Source organism: Scedosporium apiospermum (genome assembly GCF_000732125.1).
Source record: "Scedosporium apiospermum strain IHEM 14462 chromosome Unknown SEQ_SAPIO_0085, whole genome shotgun sequence".
Classification (NCBI taxonomy): Eukaryota; Fungi; Ascomycota; class Sordariomycetes; order Microascales; family Microascaceae; genus Scedosporium; species Scedosporium apiospermum.
In genome coordinates this window covers 364,246-379,074 of record NW_015971786.1, presented here as the reverse complement: position 1 = coordinate 379,074, position 14,829 = coordinate 364,246, and the positions used below count along the sequence as shown (strand labels likewise).

General features: G+C 50.8%; 1 protein-coding gene across 1 annotated transcript; it reads right to left on the bottom strand.

The window, feature by feature from the left end:
- Positions 1 to 11,802: 11,802 nt before the first annotated feature.
- On the bottom strand, positions 11,803 to 14,328 carry SAPIO_CDS2125 (uncharacterized protein; the record flags this gene model as incomplete). Its single annotated transcript, XM_016785241.1, has 6 exons — positions 11,803 to 11,843; positions 11,905 to 12,051; positions 12,115 to 12,243; positions 12,527 to 13,861; positions 13,933 to 14,075; positions 14,213 to 14,328. 6 exons carry the CDS (start codon positions 14,326 to 14,328, stop codon positions 11,803 to 11,805), a joined length of 1,911 nt encoding a protein of 636 aa, XP_016645119.1.
- Positions 14,329 to 14,829: the final 501 nt, after the last annotated feature.

Below are 14,829 nucleotides of genomic sequence, written 5' to 3'. Positions count from 1 at the left end.
GGGAACAGGGGTGTGGAGAGGACCCAACTGAGCCAAGACCTGGCGTGCCGATAAACCACCAATGATGATTTGGCTTGGCCGCAGGGGAGCAGGGGAGACTGACCACCCACGCCCAGCATGCAGAGTCTCCAGGCCACAGAAATTGAAATTGCTCCTGCACGCTGTTGAGTTTCTTCACTTGCACCTGATCATTCGCAATTTTCTGCCGGGAAAAGAAGGAAAGACAAAAAAAAAAAAAGCCGATCGTTGATGAACATTGCTCATCATCCACGATCGGCCTCGGTCGGCAGGAACGCAGGACGCGCCGACTTTGGCGGTATTTCCAGCGAGGATGGCGGGACCTCACGCAAGGACGCAGTCTAGAACAGTGACACAAACAATCGGGAGGCTCAGACGAAAATACTCCCTAATGTAGTGTAGAGTTGGGGGTGGAAATCTGACCTGGCTCTTCTGCTGTACGTCTCCGCTTTTCTTCAATTGGAGCAGCAAAGCGTGCCTGACGCTAGACCAGCAAGCTCATACTTGTAAATCTAATCATGAGACCAAGACAAGTTCGAGTTATGGACTCTGGGAGAGCCAGCAGCTGCCATTCATCCGTGGGTCTTGCGGTGAGGCATCAATGATGGAGTCCCGTATAATACCATGGAGTGTATGCTGTTTCCTGTCAGGTCGTGCACTCTCGTAGGCAGGGCACTCCTTGGGGTATGCTTTCGAACAAGTCACTTTTTATCAGCCGCCCATGGACCATGGAGCAGTCCATGGGCGAGCGGACGGGCCAAATTTGGATCTGGCTGACCGACAGAGTTACATTCTCGGTTTGGGTTGATATCAAATCTTCAAGAAGACATCCACTCGCAGCACAACCCTGGCAGCGAGAAAACCCAGAGAGATCAATCACGGGACCTCTTGATCCGGAAGAGTGCCACTTCAGCGCTGAAGACGCATCCGCCGTAATTTCCTTTATTGGATTGATTAGATCAATTATTGGAAATACCAGCAGTTTACTTGTAGTTTACACCGTAGGCTTCTCCTCAATATTAATTGCAGGATAGCAAATGCCGCCGATCTTAGTCTCTAACAGTTCAATGTTGTCAAGCTTCTTCACTGTCCTGTCTGTCCAAGTACAAGATACAGCGTAATTTGGGCGTCCCCGCGCCCTGCAAGTTGCGCAGGGTACAGAAGGCGGCAGGGGATATAAATTGATCAATACTTGTACCTCTTACTCCGAGGACGAATAATTTCCCAGCAGCAGAATGGCTACTGTACGGCTACTGTACGGTTGTTCGAACGGCTGCGACAGGCCAACCAGACGGACGTCATCGAAATAATTAATCAATCGTTCCGCAACCCCAAACCATCTCCATACGCCAATTGCGCAGGGCGATGGCGGCTCCGGCCCAGACTACTCTCTAGTTTACATAGTTTACACTAACAGATGCTTGGCCAAAAAGAAGAATATCTAATCTATGTTAGCTTTTGCTTACAATTAGTCGAGCTCGCATAGGCCTTGCGGGAGAACAGAATCTTGGGATGATATCAACCATCTAAGGTCCATACGAAGTAAGCTCGCGCTGAATTTCACCGAGATCCAGCGAGGTACTTGGAGAACATCAACCTCTCTGCAACCCCCACCATTATTCCCTCCGAGAGTTTTCCCATCCCCGAATCGAATGATAGATTTTCTTGGGTCTGCAATGGAAAAATTCAAGCATTACCTCGTACGGGGTTACTGTTACATTGTTCCTTTTCATGGAAAAGTGCCGCAAAAAAATTCTTCCATTGCGCTCTTTAATTGTCTCTTTTTTTTCTCCCACCACACACCCCCGCCTCCAATCTGATTCCTAATTGCTCAATCGATCGAATGCTTCTTGGGTGGGTGGAAGGGTGTAGCACTATACTCTGAAGATGTGTTCGCTAAGCCCAGTTACCGAGGACACGGGAGACTAGCAACGCGGAATTATAGCGTCGATGCGGAAGACGTAATTAATCAGTCCTAACCGAACCTGGGTGCCTGTATGAAGTAGGGTTGTGTAGTTTGTAGGTACGAGGTAAGCGGATGTACACTAGAATTGATGGAGAAGGAGACACACAGCACACACACCAGGCGCCTCATGCTGCTGCACTGATCACAGACATACCATCCCACGGCAGCAATGTTCCGACGCTGTGGTTTGGTTCGCACTATTCGGTCGATCAATCTAATTACTTGTGTAGGGCATAGCTAGCGCTTACCAAGTAACAATGTACGAAGCAATGTAGCGAAGGGGCATCTACATTCAAGCGATCAAGGATTAATCTACCTACCCTACTTTGTCTTTTTTCGCTGGAGAGTGCCTCTCTTGGTTCGCTTATCAGTCGAATTGATCCAATTCGGGGTCAATACACTGCGGGCCAGCCACCGCTGCGAATCACCCCGATGAATTGACCTGATCCCATGCAGTACCAAGTACTTCGTACTGCTGCGTCGCCGTGCTCGGAGTGTCCCACCGTCTAAACTTTGATGGATGAGGTAGGGTACAGGTATTGAGGTATAATACGCTAATCCGTTATTAGGCGGACCAGTGTGGTGCTGCAGAAGGGTACTTCGTAGCATAGGTCAGGCCCAGCGCAAATTACTCCTACTAGTTTAGATCGTGGCCCCCAACGTCGATCACCCTGGTCCTCGATAAATTAATGTCGTATTGGCCCTCGATCCCTTCGTCGGGACCGTGGTACTAGGTTTGATTGGCTGGCATGCACGACGAAGGTTAGGATCAGGATTCGATGACGCAATGAATTGCTCTCTGCGGCATGTATGTGGTGGTGTACATTACTTTTACAGAGCTGCAGTATTATATTGTGGGTGTGAGAAGAAAATCAGTCTACAATCAGTCGCAACAATGAATCGAATCAATGGGTTGTTGTGGTCTGGTTTCTGTCGGCTTGAGCATACGAGCATGAGGGCATGCGAGAATATGCAGGAAGAATTGTATTTGATGGTGAATTACGAATTGTGTCATTGCACACGATATCAGACGTAGCACCCCGTCACCCAGTCGTTTACGGACCGTCCAATTGAAGACGCTGGGTCCATTCAGCAGACACCAATCCAATTCCCGCCGAGCCTCGAGTACACACTACCAAGTACCACACCGCGAAGTACTTCGGACGCGGTAATGTACATACTGATACTTTGCAGTCTTCGAAATAGAGATTGAACCGGTGTGGACACGCTCTGCAGGGATTTGGTGGGCAGCCAGTGCGACATACACCACCTTCTTCGCTAGTGTGCAGATGTAGCCGGAGAAAGATCTCCGGGGTCGAGAACGTGAAAGGCCTCGACGTCCTTGTTCACGATCTGGGCTTTTGCTTCGTGCGATGGAATCGCCGCGATCGGTTTTCATAAACGTCGATCATCTTCACTCAACCCTATCCCAGTTATGCGGCGCCTCGCCAAACCTTGAATTAATCCATTAGGAAAGTACTTTGCACGTTGAGTTGTTGGCCAGACCTCAGATGTGAGGTGGAGCTCTCGCTTACAAGAGCTGTGTGTCAATAGCGTACGATTACGGAGGGTTTACCAACATTGGCGTGTTTATAACGAATGCTTGAACTGACTGATGTCCGGCCATGTTGTGGGAGTTCGGCAAACCGTGAAAACTGGCTGAGGGTGCAGAAGGAGGAGAAAGAGGTGAAATAACCAGCCAGCTCCTCGAGGTGGATCGCCTCCCATGTCTCATATCCCATCTCACACATTCGACATTCGGGGAATCCTTGAGGAAGGTCTGGATGATTAACGTCCAGGCGATCTAGGTTAGTCTTCTTTAGAACCAAGCCAACGCTAAGTCGAGACAGGGCGCAGAGTACGCGGCAGGCCCGAAGTTGTTTCTTTACGTCCGGCCATGTTGCAACAGGGAACACCTCTCGTTGGCTTTCTAGCGGTGGGAAAGAGACAATGAAGTAGCCACCGGCTTTCGCGCCGAGAGAATGAATCACTGAGAGACACGGGGCCGGCGCCACCCAATTTCATCTGAAGCAAGGAGCAGGAGATCGCGTGCCTTGGTCCAGACTTTGAGATCATCATCATCTGGCAACGATTTAGAAGCCTGCGAGGATTTAGAAACTTGCGAGTCGAGTTAAGGATATCCTCACCTCAACCTATTCAGATTAGATTGCGTCTAACCATAGGTGGATGGGCCTAATTCCCCTCAATATAAGTCGATCTACGGCACTAAACTCAAACTCTCAGAAGGTGCCCGGCTCAAGAGCCCATACCTAACCCACGACGCCTAGCCCTGGACTCAACACGATCCGCTCCTCGCTCTCCCCACTAACCATGGCTAAGAGCAACCGGTAGGGAGATAGCGAGCGGGCTCTAGTATCGGCGTACGCTTCTTACCCGTACCTGCGTGCGCGAGCCCAGCGACAAGGGAACCGGAGATCTGATGGGGTGGTTGCTAGTATGGTACGGAGGGAGTTGGGGATATGAGCCAGTCCAGCCAGATCTTGGGATTTGGGCCGCTGTACCCTTGCACGGGACAGAGCGAGGAGAACGCTGCCTGCCTTGTGAGATGGGCGCTTAACTTCGGATGTTGGTATTGGGCATGTGGGCACGGCTCAGAACACCCTCGAGGCCGTGTTATGAAGCGAGGGTCAACAGTCCATTCCGTGTATAGAGATGTTACTCTGGAGTCAGAGGTACGGAGACCAAGATAAATGCCTTCACATAGGCTCTTCATTACCCCTCCCCTAGCCTATCTCCAAAGTATGATACCCCATCCATGCTAGAGAGGGGGAGGGGATGATGAGAGGATCTGGGCCCACAAGGTTCGTCGAAATTGCATCGTGTACCACTAATAAGATCAGCGGAGGATCTTTGCGTTCGTGAGATAGCAGACTAGTCACACAACGTGGGAGATGGTGCAAAGCTTGAAAGGCACACACTATGCAACCGCGATCTCCCCAGTTCATGCGTTGTGGATCAACTACCAAACAGGCAACGGTCCTCGGATCGTCCGCCCTTCCCCCCCTTTCCCAACCCTACGCTATCCCTATCCTCAAAACTCCAAAGCCAGGCATGCCCTGGCCTAGCCAATTTTTCTGAGTAATAGTGTAGGATAGTATGCGCTACAGACTTCGTAGTTCATACCTTACCCGGCGCCAGTACACGATGCAGAGCTGAATAGACTACATAAGCATTGTGCACCAGTCTGTGCGTACCGTGATCTCGTAGTATAACAGTATAACTACAAAATAGGCAACAGCCTTCAAGTTTGCTTGCACAAATATTGATATAAAATTGCAGAGCAACTCTAGTGATGACTATTAAGTTCGGAGGAGGTGTAAATACAGTGTTGCTCTCGGGGCACGCACGGACCACAGTCTTTGATGCCCAGCTCCTGGATTTGGATTCTGGACCCAGGCTGCAATCCGTGCGCTTGTCAAGCCAGGCGGAACTGAAACCCTGAAATGAGAACTGCCGATCCTAAGACCTACTCGTGGCCCGGAGATTTCGAGAAGAATAATTTGCAAAAAAACATAATCAAAAAAGGGAAGAAGAAGGGGGGGGGGGAGGGACATGAAGGGTGGGGGAGGAGAGTTCCAGAGAGTTGAGTAACAGAAACGATGACATTTGAATCCGCTTTTTCAAGGCGTTGAGGAAATTTGATTGTCAATATCAATGATCAATACAAGTACATACGCATACTTCGTAGTGTACACATACTCACTGTCCCCTTGCTCGCTTGGGGAAGGGACGGTGAAGGGTCTCGGAGACTAAGATGATTTACTAATAGGTCAAACTTAAACGCCACCGGGGATAGCGACTCCCCGCTAGTGATCAATGAGGAATAAAACCGGCTCGAACGATGGGAAAGAAATTAGTCTGTGAGTTGTGGGAGCAGGAGTTGCCAGAACGAGGAGAGCTTATGTTCTCTTCCCGTGCCCGTGCCTCCGTTTACACTATGTACAGGTGCTCTTCACCGTCCTAAAGAGGCCGGGAGCTTTACGCTAGGGGTTCTACTCTGAAGGATGCTCCCAGCACCAACACTGGATGTGCGGAGCGGATGATCTCTGGCTTGGCGAAAGGCATAACTTGGTGCACGTCTCAGGGCTCGCGAGGCGGCGAGGCTTACCAGCCCAACATCGGCTCTGATCCGATGCAGGGTGGCTGCTCGAAATCGGGCGGTGGCGTCTTCCTCTGGGGTTATGTGTGGGCGCCCAGGGCTCTCTTTCTCGCGGCGTCCTCCGCGAAGTGCTCGGCACAAGGGACCGCGGTATCATTACATACACGCCTACAAAAGTATACCGCTAGCCTCTAGGGCGAAGGCGAAGAAGGGGAAAAGGAGAGAAGAAAGGGGGGGGGAGCCAACGCGTGAGGATGCACTACACTAGGTGAGCCCCCCCAAGGAAAAAGGAAGGTGAGCGCGTTACCCGAGATCGGGTCTCTCCTAGTTTGCTTTGGTGTCCCAGCGTATGACTAGCCAGCAAGCGGCCTGCATTAAGCTGCTTGAAGCCAGGCGATGTTCGCACCAGCACCAGGAACGGCGTGGGAGAGGCTAATCCTTTGAGGAGTGTAGCGCGTTTTGGCATCATAGCTGTTAGCCGCGCTGTTCTCGTGAGGAGGAAGAGCGCATTAACAATGGGCGTTTTCCAACTGGACGTCAGTCTTGGTAATGCAAAGATTCATGAGAAGGGGGGGAACATTGATCAATGCCTGGTCTCCTATCTTGAGAAGGATAAAATGGCATGTTTATTTGATGCTAGTCTGCAAGGGGCACCTTCATGCCCCAAGTCCAGACCTCACCCCACACCTTACCAGAGAAGAAAATCCATGTCGCTTCACTTCGGAGCATGTCAAGATCTACTTCGTAGTTTACGTACTTGCCAAACCCCTCTTACGAAGTACACTACGAGGCAGCTTCGGCCCAAGATGGGGGGTGTGGTCGTCATCGAGATACATTACTGGACTCTGATACTCGGTACATGGCAGATCAGTTCACACCTCTCTACCATCCACCGCCTTGTCTTCTGACAGAAAGGAGGGAAACAGTCAACGGAAAGGGAGGGGGTTTGACCGGCCCTATCAAGCAGAGTGAAAAGGTAATCTCCAGATCAGTCAGATCTCACGCAGTCGTCTCAAACCTTCGCATCAATGTTAATGCTTAACCGAACCACACGTCAGGGTGCAGGTTACGAACAGAAAAGAGGAAGATGAACAATTTGCGAAATGTCTTCGTACACAGACCGGATGACGCTAGCGTCAAGAATCATGTACCGAACAGGACACCTGCATCGGTAGTGTAGCGCGGTAGGGTATTGGGGGCGCGTTAGCCAGGGAGAACGAGTCTAGCGACCCATGTACGAAGGAGGGTGGGTAGAGGCGTGGAAGCCCTCGAGAGAAGATGGGATGGGATCCATTTCATTCCATCAGCAACACAGGGCACACGCTAGTGGATAGAGTGGTGTCGAGATGAGGTTACTAAAAGGTGGAGAGGAGAAAAAGAGAGGAGACAATGAGGAGAAGGAGAAGAGGAGAGAAGGAGGGGGCGTGGAAGCATCCTCGATCTCTTTCGTAAAACTTGAATCTCGCGCCCGCCGAGGAGGTCTTGACATGCGCAACAAGCCAGGCGTCCATGTTTTCCTCTCGAACGCCCCTTTCAGCTTGGTCGAGGCGTCTTGCTTTTTCTGTGACCTACCCTACAAAGTAAAGCCGCTCGCGTATGTATGTGTCAAGATCCCGAGATCCCAGTGCCCTCTTTCCTACTTCGTGCCTGGAAATGCCCTGTGAAATGGGCCCATAATTGATATTGAATTGATGTATTTTGACATGTGTTTTGCAGCAATTTCAGCAGCAGAGAGCGCAGGACTGTTTGGTACCTTGAAGCTGTTCTCGGGACGGCGGATGAGAAAGAGCCGTTGCAGGGTTCACACACTCTTCTCCTGTCCATTAGCTCTCCGCTGGGTATGGGCTAGCCCACTGGGGATGTGTGAGTACAGTGGTGCTCGTGAGCTTGACTGCTGCAATTGAACACTAGAGGCTGGAAAGACGCTCATGAATCGATCAATTGCATCTACGCATTTTCCGCCGCACAGCAGGAGAGCTCAATTGGGGTGCAGAGTGCTCTTCCGAGTGATGCTGACTGCATTAAGCACGACTGCTTCGGAGAACAAACAGGACTCTCAGGCTCTTGCGACACGCAACTAACTGCAGACAAACAATTCAGGTGCATATCCTTGACATCATCTAACGCCGACGAGTTGCCCGGTTATTGGCATCGAGACTTGTCCATGCCGCGCATTAAAGGCACGAGCTCAGCGTCGTACGGACTCATCATCAAACATGCAAGACAGCCCTACTTTTTCTTCTTCTCTTCTTTCCTTTTTCTTCCATATTACCTGCCAATATCACCCAGGCTGTCCAGGCTTGCCAGCCGAAATAATGCACGGACGAAATATTGATGCAGGAAGAGGACAGGGATTTCTCTTTCCCCTTTCGTTTTCCTTTCTTTTTTTTTGTCTTCTTTTCTTTTTTTCTCCTTCTTTTCCCCGATAAAAGAAGGAAGGTGCTCGCAATCGGTTCTGGCAAAGCCTGGCAAAGCCTGGCGAAGCCAAGGAAGCCACTCATGTAGGTGCGGAGCCGCACTTGCAGGTCCAAGAAAGAGCCCAACAGGCGACCGTCATCCTTCCTTCCTTGCCGCACCGGCGCACATGCATCCCCAATAAATGCTGCCTTCTGCTTTTGAAAATTGCCATCATCGTCAAAAACCGCCAGGCGCAAAAACAAGTCCTGGGTCACTTTGCCGACATTTTTCTGGCCAATCCGACGCAGCGCAATGACTTTCTTTCAGCTGGGTCAGGTCTTACGGAAGCAACACCACTCGCTCCTTCCGCCTCTCTTGCGAAGATCGACGCTGAAGCGGTTTACGAGCCTGCCCACGGCCCTTTTTACCCTCTTTTAGATTTTACCCTCTTTTCTTTCTCAGCTTCGGAAGTTACTTCCGGTCGTGATCCTGCTACTCTGCCGGAGCCGACTTTTATCCGGGCAGTCCGCGGAACGCACGGCGAGATCTTCTTCGGAGAGAGCGAACCTAAAACGACTACTGCGTAGCCTGTGCCGTGCATGTACTTCGTGCGAATTCAAGACCGAGTGGGCGTGGGTGTGGATGAGAGTCCAGTCCAGTCCATCACAAGGCAGGATGCAACTCGGATGCGTGGGTGTGAGGATCTGCAGAAAAGTAGGTGCATTAATACAACCCGCCGCATCGAGATGTGCACCTGCATGTCTTCTTTTACAGCCATGAGATGATGTATCCTATTCAGAGTTTTTTTTTCCTTTAACCTCCATCAGGCGATGCCGGCCAAGAATGATTCAACAAGCTGCTCTTCAGATGAAAAGTAAAAGCCAATAAACTCTATTTAGGTGGGAAATCAATAGACGAGAGGGAAGAAAAAGCAAGTCGGAAATTGTTGAGCTGCCTGCCGCGCTCTCCCCCCACCAAACCAAATCATGAGATCAAATCGATACCCACTCCAGCTCATATCTAGACGGCAGCGGGAGATTAAGAGGCTGTGAGTAGATGTGAAGAGAGAGTTGGGAGAGTGTGTGGGCCGGGGGGGGCCGGAGAAGAGAGGCGGCGGAGGAGAGACGACACAGCGCCTTCATCTCATTCTCGTCGAGTTCGGAGCTTCACTCGGCCGTGTGCTCTACCGTGGACTAATGCGAGATATCTCCCGTCATCTCGCAGTCAGTAAGTCAACCTCAGTCTAGCGTAGTTGACCGACGTAGAATTCAGCTTCTGCGCAAGAGAATCAACGGCCGGATCCTCAACCGCCTTCCGCCGTCCCATCATCCCCCCCCGCTTTTCCCTCTTAGCTTCTTGCTTCCCCAGCTGAAAACAGGGAAACTGTTTGATGCCCCAGAGTCTCTTCGGCGGAACCTGGTCTCTCGGTCCTCTCCGCCCACAGTTTGCCCGGAGATACAAGGCCTCAGAGGCTCAGAACTAGAGACAGAAGCAAAGGGAGCGGGAGACGTTGGGCTACGGCCACCTGGCCGGGATTCACGATTGAACCCGGCAAATCAAAAAACGAAACATAAGACTGATTGACCGGTTACAGGCACCTGTAATCAAAAAAATAAAATAAAATTCTCTACGCGAGCCTACGGCCATTTTACTGTACTCACTCATGCCGTGTCCAAAGAAAAAAAAACCCACGATGTTTGAACCAAGACCCCATGGGCTTCGCCCCCATCTCCCATGTCCCCCGGCAGGCTAAAAAGCATGTGAGACCTCAAAATGATCTCAGACAACAAATCGACAAAAGAAACAACTTACTCACGTCCTCGCTTCTAGCTCGTCATGTCGATTTTGCCGTCTAATATGTCTCAGCCTCACCCGAAAGTGGCCAGTTCGGAGCACCGAGGTCTTGGTTTTGGGCCCGGCGGGGGAGACAAAACCTGCTCATTTGAGCGTGAGAGACTTCCACGGACGGTCCTATCGATTACGACTAGATTCGATCTGTCTGTCTGTCTGTCTGTCTGTATTGTGTGGGCTTTTCTTTGTATGAGGTGGCCGCTTTCCATTCTGTGCTACCGAACGAAAGAAATGGAGTCATCAGTTGTTCCAGAGCAATGAGACAATGGGAATACTGTCCCAGGAGGAGGGAGAATCTATGATTCGGCAAATGAAAAGCTGCCGGAAGTCATTCTCCTCTTTGGTTCTACCTGAGTCGATGGATGATTGCCGGGGCAGGCAAGTTCAGAGACCCGGTCATTCTTGATATGCAGCCGCACAACTCACTTGATCTCCGAGACCTTCCCGCCCCTACGTCTTCCCAGAGCTGTATGGAGCGTTATTGCTCCCCCGTTGTCAAACCTGAGGCCCATCTTGTCTCTGTTTCTCGATGAGATCTTGAGATCCTGTTTCTGTTTCTCGATGAGACGCGCCATCGGCAGAGTACCATGAATTAGATCTAGCGAGACAGACTCTTCAAGTCACGGCAGATAATGATCGAGGAATGATTTTTACTCTCTCAAGGATGGGATGCAATGTTGTAATTTGTCTCAATTTCTCCGAGTTTTTGTGTCTGGCTGAAATACAATATGAGGAGGAAAGTCCGCCATTCGGATGATATTCTCCTGTGGAATTACCGAGATGATGAACACGTTGGCCTTCTCTTTTTTGAATTCTAATGCATACTCAGCTAGGGAATCCCCTCATAGCTCTCATTCTTTTTGTTTTTACCCCTGCCCTATTATTCTCCTCTCTCTCTCTCCTTTGCTATGCACAGGTCCCTGACTTCCGAGAGCCATTCATCCGCTATCCGTTTCCTAACCATCCCCCCCGAATAACAAAACCGAATTACGACATAACGGGTAACCTTCTAAAATGAAATACAAAGGAGACAAATGAAATTCGACCGTGACGGTCGACTGATGCGTGGGAAGAAGTCAATCTTGGCAAGAGAACATGGCCGAGGTCATGTCCCGTGCGGAAGAGACTAAAAAAAATGAAGAAACCAAGCATGCCACAAGGACCAAGCAAGCCGCTTAATGCTAAGGGTGCTTTGGGAGGGTGAATGGGCATGAAACCATACGACTGATGCATGATAAAAGATAACTTCTAGACAAAGTCACAAAACCTGACCTTTCTACTCGAACGCCGGTGGAATCAAAGTCTCTACCTCGGTAGGTAGTGTGTGGGGTGTGAGCGCAGGTCATGTAGTACGCCCATGGAGACCGTCTCGTATGCGTATGTACGCCTGCTTACTGGCTGGGCACACTGGATCTGTTATTGCAACGCTTTTACATTGTTGCTTGCATATTTACCAGCGCCGCTTGGCAAGAGGCATGTTGTTGGCGTTGGCTGTAATTCAGCGCGTTAGAATCAAACTATCCTCAGTAAAACCGGTTGCGATGATACGTACTGCGACCACCGCCGCGGCCACGGTAGCCACCACCGTAGCGTCCGTGGCCACCACCGCTGCTGTAGCGGGCCATCTCGGCAAGGCGCGGGTCAATCTGTTGCTTGGCCTCGGTGAGGACGTTGACTAGATCGCGAGCTTGCTTGGAGTCTGAAAAAGTGGAATCCGTTAGTGATACTGTAAAAATCGGAGGCATAGAGGAAAGGAACTTACTGTCAGTGGTAAAAAAGGTAATGGCCGTGCCGCGAGCACCAGCACGACCAGTACGACCAATCCTGTGGATGTAATCCTCAGAGTTGTTGGGATAGTCGTAGTTCAATACATGTGTAATGTTGCGAACATCTTTCGTTAGAAGAAACATAAGGGTTAGCAAGTCGTAAGAGCAAGAGGTGTAGCAACTATCCAGCAGCAGCGAAGGCGGCGCGGCGCTTTGTTTTAAAAGCTTCCATATGTTTGCCTTTTCTGTACTTCACTTCAGAGGCAAAGAATAGGGCTGTCCATTGTGCATCAAATGCCATCCTGGAGTATTCAATGTGCACCAAGGCGTTGGCCTCGGGGATCTTGGAATGTGTTTGTTTACAATGGTCCATCATTTGTAGCAAAAGAGAACGACCATCTGGCTCACGCTTGTACCACTTCATAGATTCATCACCAATAGGTCGGTACAAGGGAGAGTCAACGAGCGTGGCCTCGAGGTTCCGGCCACGCTGCAAACCAAGACTCCACGCAGGGAATATGAACCAAGGGAACACGAAGAGTTCAGGCAAGTTTTGCGCAGGAAGAAAGCCCCTAGACATGAGAGTAAAGTACAGCAATGACTTGCTGGAGGTTGCTAATGGTTGTTGAGGGGGGAAGAGGGAGGGGGAGGGGAGTGTGAACTTACCGATACCACGCGACGCAACATCCGTAGCCACCATGATGGGGCTCTTTCCGGTCTTGAACTGGTCGAGGACCCAGTCACGCTCGTTCTGCTGCTTATCACCGTGGATGGAGAGGGCCGGCCAGCCGTCCTGGCGGAGGAAACGAGTTATGTCGTCCGCCACACGCTTGGTGCCGACAAAGATGAGAATCTTGTTCTCCTTATTATCCATAATCTTCTCGAGATGCTTGATCATGCGATCCCTCTTCTCCGGGTCAGAGACGACCTCGACGATCTGGGTAATCCTGTGGTTGGCGGCAAGATCCATAGAGCCAATGTTGACCTGGATGAAGTCGCTGAGGAAGTCGGAAGCGAGGGCTCGGACTTCCTTGGGCCACGTGGCCGACCACATCAAAGTTTGACGGTCGGGGCGAATCTGGCCGATAATCTTGCGAATCTGGGGCTCGAAACCCATGTCAAGCATTCGGTCGGCCTCGTCGAGAACGAGGTAGGTAACACGACGAAGGTTAGTCTTGCCGGCCTCCAACATGTCGATGAGACGACCGGGGGTGGCGATACAGACTTCGACACCTCGGCTGAGGTCACGGATCTGGGGGCCCTTGGGGACACCTCCGTAGACGCAAGTGTTTCGGATGCGAGAAGAGCGACCGAATTTTGTGATTTCTTGTTGAATCTGGACAGCAAGCTCACGGGTCGGAGCAAGCACGAGGACAATAGGACCGTCTCCAGGAGCGAGAAGGGGTTGGGCATTGATGTGGACGATGGCGGGAAGACAATACGTAAGAGTCTTTCCGGATCCGGTCTCGGCAATACCGACGACATCTCGTCCAGAAAGAGCCATGGGCCAGCCCTGGGACTGAATGGCAGTTGGGGCGGGGAAGCCCTGGGCCTTTACCTCGTCCATCACGTATCGGGGGAAGCCGGCTTCGTCGAAGGTCTCGACGGGCTTAGGTACATCCTTGCCGGCAATCGTAATGGCATGCTTTTGCCTGAAGGCATCGACTTCAGCGGGGCTGCGCTGAGCAACTTCGGCGTTCTCCTTGTAGAAGTGCTTCTCGAACTTGGGTAGGGCAGAGATATCTAGAGCAAGATTTCGTTAGCTATTGTGTCAAGTCTCTCGTTGGACACAGGGAATAGATGTTTTTACTTACCCCAACTCTGAGTCTTTAGGCTGGATCCAAGGTTGGACATCCTGTCACCTCCACCTCCACCGTAGCCGCCGCCGCCATAGCCACCACCACCATAGCCTCCTCCACCGCTGTAACCGCCGCCGCCACCGCCGTAGCCACCACTACTGAATAAACGTGTTAGTATAGAAGTTCAAGGGACGTTCATGACATTCGAAGAGATGAAAACGATGATTCAAAACTTGAGGGTAGTGGTTGTAATGGGGGTGGGCGCTGGGCCCCAAAAATGGAAGATAAAACGTACCCATTCTGGCCATCACCATAGCCGTTTCGATCGCGACCACCTCGCTCGTGTCGGTCGTAACCATTTGAGTAGCCGCCGCCTCCACGGCCGCCACCGTATCCGCCGCCGTAACTCATTTCGTTCGAAGATGGTTGATGTGTCGTGGGGTGGTTGCCTAACGTTATCAGGGATGAAATCAGGGAAATTGTTCGAGAGACCGCTCAGTTGCTAGTCGCTAGAACAATAAAACAAGGTTAAGAAGAGTCGCCTTTCTGGAGGACGATGTTAAAGAAGGAATGAAGGCGTAGAAACGCGAAGTTGGATGAGGATGGGGGAGGGGGAAGTTTGTGATGCGTTTGTTGTTGGGGGAAGGAATGGAAGTTTTTATTTTATTTTATTTTATTTTTTTTTTTTATGGCGCAGCGCCTAACTACACTAGTTTTTTTTCCTTCGCTCTTTCGCCTCCCTGGATTCCAGATCCAGTGGGGTACGTACCTTTGGCCCAAATATCCTTTGACAGCATTAGTCAGATACCCACCACTGACAATTTGGATCACGTGCTCAGTCACATGATAAGACACTCGACAGTATTTTGGAGGTGGCTTCTTCGAAGCTCTATTTTATGTGTGGCTAATTAT